The sequence below is a fragment of the Sycon ciliatum genome, chromosome 5 (genome assembly GCF_964019385.1).
Source record: "Sycon ciliatum chromosome 5, ocSycCili1.1, whole genome shotgun sequence".
Taxonomy (NCBI): Eukaryota; Metazoa; Porifera; class Calcarea; order Leucosolenida; family Sycettidae; genus Sycon; species Sycon ciliatum.
Genome location: NC_088647.1, coordinates 1,607,490 through 1,617,799, shown reverse-complemented (window position 1 = coordinate 1,617,799; position 10,310 = coordinate 1,607,490). Strand labels below are relative to the sequence as shown.

General features: G+C 48.5%; 1 protein-coding gene across 1 annotated transcript; it reads right to left on the bottom strand.

Annotated features, from left to right (window-relative positions):
- Positions 1-4,635: 4,635 nt before the first annotated feature.
- LOC135816513 (uncharacterized) lies at positions 4,636-9,814 on the bottom strand. The gene is made up of 2 exons (XM_065329709.1): positions 8,594-9,814; positions 4,636-6,838 (listed from the first exon to the last, which is right to left on the bottom strand). The coding sequence occupies exons 1-2, from the start codon at positions 9,650-9,652 to the stop codon at positions 5,540-5,542; spliced, it is 2,358 nt and encodes a 785-aa protein (XP_065185781.1). The 5' UTR covers positions 9,653-9,814; the 3' UTR covers positions 4,636-5,539.
- Between the last annotated feature and the right edge of the window lie 496 nt (positions 9,815-10,310).

Below are 10,310 nucleotides of genomic sequence, written 5' to 3'. Positions count from 1 at the left end.
CTTATGATTCTTACTCTCTAGGCTCACTGTTTTCATCACTCCACTTCTCCAAGCTATCCTACCTTTTCTCTTTTCTCCCTTTCCATCTTGAAACACTCCACCAATCCACACTGCACTCTTGGCCCACATTCACGACACCAAACTCTATAGCAAGGAAATTTGTTCTTGGGTAGATGTTGCAGATCCTCCAGACAGCGGTTTCGCCCTTTGAGAGCTCTTCAGTAAGTAAGTAAATTATCGTATCCGTTCCCGAAGGGAACTCACGACGGCCGCTAACACCCGATAAACCCTAGCGGCAGATGCAGCGCCTAACGGTGGGGGTGAGTGGGTAAGTCTCACAACCACTGGCACAAGTGCCGAAAGCGACCCCATTAGCTGCATCCATGTACCCCTTGTGCCTGGCCACAAGTTCCCAGTTGACTGTGGGTAGCAGCACGGCTGGAAAAACCGCTCCCAGGCAGGACTTGAACCAGGTACCTCTCGTATCTCAATCATGGTCTTTGACCAACCCACTGTGCCTGCCTGGTGCCTGCCTGCTCTTCAGTGGATGTAGATAACGAATGAGTAGTAGATAAAGGAATGATTATTATGTTATAGGGTAAAAAGTGCCTTTCCATCTTCATCCTAACACAGTAACTATTGGGCATGCTTCAACGGCGCGTTTGATTTGCGATGTAAAAATATAAACGGTACCAATGCAAATGCGTGTTCTTCACGTGGATATTCAGTTATCTCATCTCAGACCTGAGATCATTTTGGAGGACTCGCAGAGTCGCAGATGCTGTTTTAATTTGCGTAAACTCGCCAACTTTCAACTGCATTTTTCTGCACTGTGCAGTGTTTCCCATAAGGTCGGTTTTCGCATCTGACGGCTCAAATACCATGTGGATTTTAAAGTTTCAATCGGGAGCCGGCTAGGCAGGTAGAGTAGCTTGCTGCTTGCACGCAGTCTACATGTACATGTATTATCATCTGTGCATTCATAAATCCAACTTGCTCATCGGCGTGCATGTGGGCTAGTCATCGGTCTCCTGCAAATTTCCACTTCTGAAGTACTGATTTCTTACCTTTTGCTCCAGCTCCACATCCGTCCTGCTGAATTCAAAGCGTGGACTTCACTGGTTGCGTTCACGACTTCTGGGTTGTATTCGCAGGGGTATCCAGCAGGAATTTCTTTCGAAATGTGCCGCACCTATCCAAATTCACCAGCTCCAATTTCACATTTCGGACCTGAACAAAACTTTCTTTGTGCTATGTAAGATTGCAAAGGTGTAAATTGAAAAAGAATAGACCCTGGCTGGAATTCCGAGGTTGCCATTAGAAACGCATGAATCCTTTCAGGCTTCCAACAGTCACATTGTATTTTTCGAAAGGGAAGAGATCATCATTATGTAAACCTTTGCACTAGGTCAATAGCACTAAAGAAATGTCTTCCGCATACTAGTGTTGGATTCCATCCTGGAGAACAGCTGTTTAGATGAGCACTGGCGGATCTACTCCCGCCTGCTAGAGCCAGCACACACACCCGTGCCACCTTTCTCTTTGTCACCACTGTCACATGGATCTCCCTCCCGGCTGCCATTCCTACTGTATCCAGCCCAAAATGTTTTAATTCTTTGTTGCCATCTTCCATAGGTCCGTCAAATAGTAGTACATGTAATAGGTTTTTCATTTGACCCGACGAGACCACACGAAACAAGACTTGTCAGGGGTAATACTACTTGCTTTCGTGGAGTGTGGCTGGTGAACTGTTCGTGCTGTGGTCTGCAAGCGTCGTGTGGTCTCGTCGGGTCAAATGAAAAACCTATCACTACTATTTGACGGACCTATGGAAGATGGCAACAAAGAATTATGACTTCTCCTGGACCAGGAAACCTGCCATTGATCAGAGGAAGGATGTGATCTGCTGCTCGGATTATAGCGTTAGACGCCAACCCTGCAGTCAAGATCTAGATGGATACGTCGCCTCAGCAGCCCACAGTTCTATGTCACACCCAGCAGCCTTCCTTTCACCTACCGTTGGCTGAATTTCAGTTATCGAGGTTCGTGAAGCATTTGTCTCGTCCAGTTAGCAATCTTCAGATGTGTCGTTAGACGTCCGTCCGTGATGATTTGTTGGCTTTCACTTGGCGTCTACTTTTCACCTATCTTTGTCACCACCTCAGTACTCTTTGTGACGTGTAAACCAGCGCCACCTATTCCTGTGTACCTCTCCTTCTCATTGTGATTGATTTAGCACTTGTGATAGTTATGTCTGGTAGGGTTCATAACACCTGCATTCCGCACTATTCCTTTTTGTGTTGATTTGTCACATGTGTGAGTTAGTTTAGTGTTGACACCTTGCGCCAGTACTGATCTTCTCTATAAAAAAATAACATTATTCAGCCTAACCCCTTCATTCAACAACTGCTTCTCCTCTGATGAGTTCCCCGCGTCATCTTTATTAATATTCTTTTATTCCACGATGGCATGACGCCAATAAGGATGATTGATAACTTACCATAAGTGCGATAGAACTGGTACTAGCTAGACACAGCTAGATGGAAATTAACCGGGGAGGCTAGAAGCAATGGATCATGAAAAACAAGCGGGGGCAATAACGTTAGCAGGGGTGATCGAGTTAGTTGAGTACACGTTCGAGATATCAGAAACCAGGGGGATGCGCGGAGCAGGAACAGGTACTGCTCAAAAGAAGACTGGATGCATTGTTTCGGAAAGAATTTCTACGAGGTTGGGTTGTGATGTCGATAGGGAGTGAGTTGTAGAGGGTGAGGGCACTGTTGATGGGGGAATCTCGGTGCTTGTTTGTGTGTGCGTGTCCGATGGAGTAGGTCCTTGTCTGTCGAAGGGTGTATGGTTGGTGTTGACGTTGTGGTGCAAGATGGGGTTGTTGCAGGTGTGGTGGGGAGGTTTGGTGGTGGATGCCCCATGCTAGTAGGACTTGTTTAACAAGGAGTCGTGAGCTAAGGGTGGGGAGCTGTGCATGATGGAGGAGGGAACTGTGGTGAACTGGTGCAAAGAGGGGAATCCGAAGGCAGATGGGTATAGCACGGCGTTGAATTCTCTCCAGTGTGTCCCGCTGTTGCTGTGTGGTGTTGGAGAGGGCAAGGCTGCCATATTCGAGAACGGGTCGGATGTAGGTCGTATATATTCACAATAGGCTGGAAGCGTTCATTGTGCCACGTCACGGTCTTGTGGAGTTGGTGTAGTAGTTTTTTTGGCTTTGTTGGTGGTTTCTATCAGGGAGTAGTACAATACCTTACTACTCCCTGCTTTCTATGATGTGTTGGGTCCACCGCATATCGTCTTGGAGTGTAACACCAAGATGCCTATGTTGGTGGACCTGCTGCAGCCGAGTCAAGTGGAGCGTGACGTGGATGGTGTGTTGGGGTTGGAAGGAAAGGACGACGGTTTTTGTGGTTTTGACGAGGAGATGCCAATCCTTCAACCATCGTCCTGCTGCGTCCACGGCACGTTGGAGGAATGCAGCTGACAAATCCCTCGTGTAATGCGTCGCGATGAGTGTCGTGTCATCGGGGAACTGGCTGCATTTGGTGTGGGAGTTTGTACATGCTGGGGGGGGGGGGGGGGAGGTCGATTGTGTACACCAGGAAAAGAAGAGGCCCCAGGACAGAGCCCTGGGGTACTCCAGCTGGAATGGATTTCCATGAAGACAAAGCGGAGCCAACCTTGACGCGTTGTCGGCGGCGAGTCAGGGAGCTTGTGAGCCAGGTAAGGGCAATGCCACGGATACCAAGGTGCTCGAGTTTGGCCAGGAGGCCAGCATGCCAGACTCGGTCAAAAGCCTTTGATAAGTCAAAGAAGCATGCTGACACTGCCTGACCGGCATCTCGGCTGGCGGAAATCTCATGCACTAGGCGGGAGAGCTGTAGTTCAGTACTATCCTTAGATCGAAATCCAGATTGGTCGGCCGGTAAGTGGGGCTCAATGTGGGTGTAGAGGCGCTGGTGAACAATCCTCTCCTGAACCTTGCTGACAACGCTTAGGAGCGAGATTGGCCTATAATTGGTGACCTCTGCACGAGAGGCTTTCTTGTGTAGATTTATGGAACGAAATATGACTTGTCAGGAGTAATACTACTTGCCTTCGTGGAGTGTAGCTGGCTAACTGTTCGTGCTGTGGTCTGCAAGCGTCGTGTGGTCTCGTTGGGTCAAATGAAAAAACAATTACCAAAATGTTTTATCTCTCTTGTCCGCGCAGGCGCGCACACTTTGTTATCACCCGTTATTAGCCCTCTGGTTTCATTCCACGTAGAGTAGCGATGTCATAGAGCACGGTGTACCACCCCGCATCATTTTCTCTTTTATTCTTATTTCTCTCCTCAGCTTCTTCTTAATAAGCTGTTGACGGAGACTCCCTCGATTTAGGCGAAGGCCTGTGGAGAATCCATAAATACAAATAAACGTACTTCGAAGTACCTTCATCATTTACTGCGTTTTTATTTTTATTTCTTTTATACCAGAGTCCACTATACTCCCGCTGTAACATCTGCTGGAGACCTCCCATCCTAAATACATTTTCACGTACGAGTTTCGAGTGATATAGGTACATGTAGTTGCATGTTGTTGTTTTGACATAAAACAAGGTGGAGCACACCGTGTTCGGAAACAGTGACCTTTCTACAACCATCCACGGTTGGTAGAGCCCCAGTCTGTTGAGACCATCTGAACCGTATGTTAAACCCGGTTCTGACCCTCTTTATTCTAGGCTTTAATTAATCGGTTCAGATGATCTCACCAGACGGGGCTCTACCAACCGTGGATGGTTGTACTGTTTCCGAACACGGTGTCCTCTACCTTGTTTCATGCTGTCAAACCAACAACATGACATTATGATTATTGTGTGAACTAAAACAAGGTTTATCTAGGTAGTTACATGTGCTTCGAAGTAGTTGCAATGTAGTATTTCAATCAGAGTGTGTGCAGTGTTGGATCGATCTGTTAAAAACACGAATCCATGGAAATCGCAAATTTGAAAAAATCGTAAGGAATTGCCATAATGAAATTCAAGGAAACACAAGGATCTTTGAAGCACTAGACAATCGGGATAGCACACGTAAACACTGTCACGAAAATCTTACTGTATGAAATATTTCCCAGTCTTAGATTAGTAGGAAGGGATTCGGATAGTCATGTACACAAATCAATTTCGAGTGCAGTGTTCAGTCAGAAAGTTCGTGGTCCAATGGTCCAGGATGGCAGCAACCCTGATTCTCTACAGTATTAAAATACCTCTGTTGCTTTAGCAGTACAAGAAGGTTGAAGAAAAACATCAAAAGCAAAAGGCTAATCAACAACTAGAGGGTGGAATAGCTCGTATCGAGAACAACAGCACTGATACTGTTCGTCGGTTGCCGTACGTGAGACAGATGGCTGATGCACGATGTACAGTTTTTTTTTGTAGGGAGCGGAACACGCTACCGTGCCTGCGGACTGGATACCGGCATTGGCCGCAGGTGATTTGGCTATACAGCAGGCCCGTCTCAAGTGCGACAGTCCGCGGCGGAAGTGCTACCGACTCAGAACGTGCCCCAGGCTGCTCCTCTAGCCGGAGCCCTGCCGCCAAGAAGACCATCAGCAGCACGACGCACTGTTGGTGGTCTTGGCGTAGCCCTTCGTGCTGCTGCTGCTGGTGCCGCCTGCGGTCTCACGACTCCAGCCCCTCCACTGTCGCCACTTCGTGCCAATGCTTCAAGGCGTGTGCGAATCGAACTGAAGCTGGGTCGATCCGATGGTTTCAATGCCCAGGTCTCGCGCATCAGCCGATAGATATCGAGGCGGCAATGTCCGGGCCTTTGCAGCCGCTCGCCCCGGTGGAGAAAGTCATTATGGAGTATGGGATTATTGGCAGAGGGGTGTTCAATGTAAGGTATTTTACCGAACGACATCACTTCCCAGAGAACCACGCCGAAGCTCCATACGTCGGACTTGATAGTGGCTTGTCCACTAAACACCTCCGGCGCCGCCCAACGGATTGGCAAAGGCATGTTTGGATTGGACGCGATGTACATATACTCGCTGGTCGCAGAGCTGAGCGAGCTGGATGTGGGATACATGTGTTTCAACATCTTCTTCGTCAGGCCAAAGTCAGTGATCTTGCAGGTCTCGTCTGAGGCAACGAGGATATTTCTACCGGCTAGATCGCGATGAAGCAGTCTGCGAGACTCTAGATATTCCATGCCCGCAGCAGCACTAGCGCACATCTTGCACAGTTTGCTACCGTCGCGATGCGCAAGTGATCTTTCGAATCGTCTCACGTACAAGTTCAGGCTACCGAATGCTGCCAGTTCCATTATAATGCAGGGACGTGCTAAGGTACCCACCTCATACACACTGACAACGTTCTTATGATTGAGTCCCTTGGCAATGCTACTTTCGTGCATAAACGAGAGCAGGAGTTCGGGGTGAGTTCGCACAAACCGGTTGGGGACCTTGACTGCTACAGTCTTCGTACCGAATGCCGGGGATTTCCAAGATGCTTTCCAGACATCGCCGAAACTACCACTGCCAAGCTTCCTTTGCAGGGTAATGGACGAAGGAACCCTAGGTTTGGGTGGCGGCTGTCCTTGAAACATTCTATCGTTGTTAGCGAGAGTTGATCCTGTCTTCCTGGATTGACAATAGAGAAAGAGGGAGTCGTGTGGTGGCTGGTCGTCTGAAGGCTGTTGGAGGGTCCTCGCTGAGCGCTTGCTATTGTGTAGGCCACAAAATCTAGCCTTGGCGGTTTTAGCTGTGTGACGTGTGTATTCTGTTGTGATTTTCAAACCCCTACCTCCTGCACAGTATGCACCTCTCCAGTCTAGGTGTGATACGTAGACCTTGAGTCTTGACAGCCGCCAAATACATGACATGGTACAGTACATGGTATGACTGCACACCGAGGTCCTACTACTAGCAGTGCAGCGCTCCATCCGTTTACGGCACCCGCACTCTTCACGCACAGCTCGTGTAGTAATACGATCTGCGTAGACCGGTTTGGTGCGAGTCAGGAGGAAGACGAATGGAAAGAAGGTACATGTAGTAGGTATACATGTAGTGGTGATGATAGTGATGCGCAATCTCTTTCCCACCTCCTCCGCGTGTTCTCACCTTTTCCCCCGCCAAGCTGACTCCTGACAAGGATGTATAGTGTACAGTGAAACCTGTCTAAGACGACCGCTCAAGGGACCTTCAAAACACGGTCTCTGTTACCAGGTGGTCTCCTTATCCAGGGTCATTTGACTGGAAATAGCATCCCTCAGTCCTGGTTTCAGTGGTCTTCTAGGACAGGTGGTCGCCTTATGCAAACGGTCGGTCGCCTTGACAGGTTAACCGTTTTACTGCACATGTACATAGTGGACTTGGTCATACACTAGTAACCAGAGGGAGCACTGCTACAGAGAGCCTGATGATGGCCCCAGTGATCCAGGCTGGACAGGATTGAGGAGTAAGAAGAGAAAATCCTACCTTCTCGTGCTAAATGCCACGGTCAAGTAGGGGCAGTAATGCTCTCAGTATGCTCTTAAAAGTACCTTCACAAGCAGCAATTCACAGCTTGGTTCATAGCATCCCTGGTCGTGCGCTGGTAGAATATCTCGGCCACCGAAGCAAGTTTTGTTATCGGTTGCGGCCAAGGGTTAGATGGTTCGTAGCTTTTCGCAGAGCAAAGTGAATCATACAACAACCCCACGGCATCACTATACCAGCTCCAATGACAACCCTTCCCCGTCATTGCGTTCTGGCTTTATTCCCTACGTCAACCATTGCATTAGCCCGACTCGCTTCGACTGTGGTACAAACCGAGAGAATTACACTTTGCTGTGAAAATCTGATTCATCGCTCTGCAGATCTGAGTGAGAGAGAAGATCCAAAACACCAACATGTAAACTGTAGGGTTCACTGTGACCCCAGTGAACCCTACAGTGAACTCCAGTGAACTCCAGTGAACTGCAGTGAACTCTTGGAGTCTTGCATCTATGGGTCACACGATGTCGACCGTGTTGGTGCCACTGTCCGCATGCTATGACCACTTTCTACAGACATTTAGTCGCATAGCAAATATGGGAAAGCACTTTTTTTGTACATGTTTATTCAGAAACAGAGTGGATGGTTCATGGGTCCTGTCCAGGGAGTCGTACTCAAACTAGTTTGAGTACGACTCCCTGGTCCTGTCACTGGCCAACATACCAATAATCTATCCGCCAGTCTCACTAATTTTTAAACTAAAGCAATATTTGTTCATGTGCTTAACACGAGTTAATTAAGTGCGAGAAAATCAAGGTATTCAAGGAGACGCAACACTCCTCCAAAAGCAAGTTGAGCAAACCTCGAACAGTGCAGCGAAGATTCATGAAAGGCAACACTAACAAGTCGAACTCTTACCCAAATCAAGCTCAAGGGTAAGTACTAGGGAACCTTTGGGAATTTGAGAGTTTAAAAATAATTGTTGATGTTCCCAGTGGAGTCGAGATGGAGAAATATTATAATTAAAGTACATGCCCCCACCCACAGGGGGCAATGTACTCTTGTTAATAGCAAGAGCTTGGGGAAAGAGTGATCAGGCTTTATAGTACATACTGATAAATGCTCTTTTAAATGGAGACTCTCGGCTGCCCCCCTCCGCGTCCACTTGCAGCGGGAAAACGTCGACGAGCCCCGCTAACCGCAGTGGGCCGGACGGCAACTGGAGCTGCTACTCGTCCAGCCACAGTTCCGTCTCTGGTACGAGCCATGGCTTCAAGATGAGTGCGGATTACACTGAAGCTGGGTCGATCCGAAGGCTTCTGTTCCCAAGTGGCGCACATTAAGCGATACACATCATCACGGCATCGAGCAGTCTGCCGGAGACGACCTCCCCGGTCGAGTGTTTTCAAGAAATTAGTCGGGTCGGAGAGATTTAATTCGCCGAAGGGAATCTTGCCGAATGACATGACTTCCCAAAGAACCACACCGAAACTCCAGACATCCGATTTGATTGTAGCTAGACCGGTGAAAACCTCGGGCGCAGTCCAACGGATAGGCAAAAGCATGTTTGGATTGGACGCGAAGTACATATACTCGCTGGTCCAAGAGCGAGGTCCCTGGACATAATGCTTCTGCATCTTCCTCGAAAAGCCGAAGTCGGCGATTTTGCATGTATGGTCGGATGTAACGAGGATATTCTTGGCTGCTAAGTCGCGATGAAGCATTCTGAGAGACTCTAGATACTCCATACCTGCAGCGACACCTGCACACATCCTACACAGCTTTGTACCATCGCTATAGGCAGCTAAGTGCGATACGGATCTTGCGTAGCAATCAAGACTTTTGTTACTTGCCAATTCCATGACTATGTACGGTAGATGCTTGTAGGTGCCAGTGGTGTACACGCGGATGATGTTCTTGTGATAGAGATTTCTGTGCGTGGTGCTCTCCTGCGCAAAGGAGCGCATAACTTCGGGACGGTCACGCACCTTTTTGCTGGGAACCTTAATCGCTACAGTCACGTCTTCATTCCGCGCAGTCCGGAAGTTCGCCTTCCATACATCACCGAATGTACCCTCGCTTATACTGTTCAGAATAGTGATATGTGGCGGCATCTCCGGGTCCTTGCGTGGATCGTTAAAGAGCCAGTTCCATAAATCGTCGCGAGCCTTCTGAATTTGGGCGAACATTGTCGCTGCCGGGTTCGCTGACTTGATCCTCTTGGTGAGTTGTGCTGGCTGATCCCGTCTGGCTACCCAAGCACGCGCAGCAGGAGGAAAAGAGCGATTGAAGCTTGCTGATAGTGTGTTGTAGCTTGACTGAGCCTTGAGACGACGAGCTATCCGCAAGTTCACTGCAGCTTTGTAGGCATGTTCTGCCACAGTGTGAGTTCTATGAGTTATAAACTATGCACCATGTACGTGTTACTTTAAGTGCGTGATGGACGTACATTGTACATATGATGTCGTACTTCTCGTACCTACCACGTGTGTGCAAAGTTCTGTCTCCTCTGATTCCGGAGTGACACTACTGCTTGGTGACTTGAGCAGTTCACTACCTCCGTGAAACACGCAGCGCTGCTCTTAACAATACAGTAAAACCTGTCTTGACGACCACTCGGACAAGGCGACCACCTGTCCTAGAAGACCACTGAAACCAGGATCAAGGGATGTTATTTCCAGTCAAATGACCCTGGATACGGAGACCACCTGGTAACAGAGACCATAATTTTGAAGGTCCCTCCAGCTATCAGCTTAGATATAAACAGGTTTCCCTGTGCTTCGAAGTACTATGACTTCCCTGGCCATTCTACCGCAGAGCATTAGCACTGACTGCACTGCAGCGCAT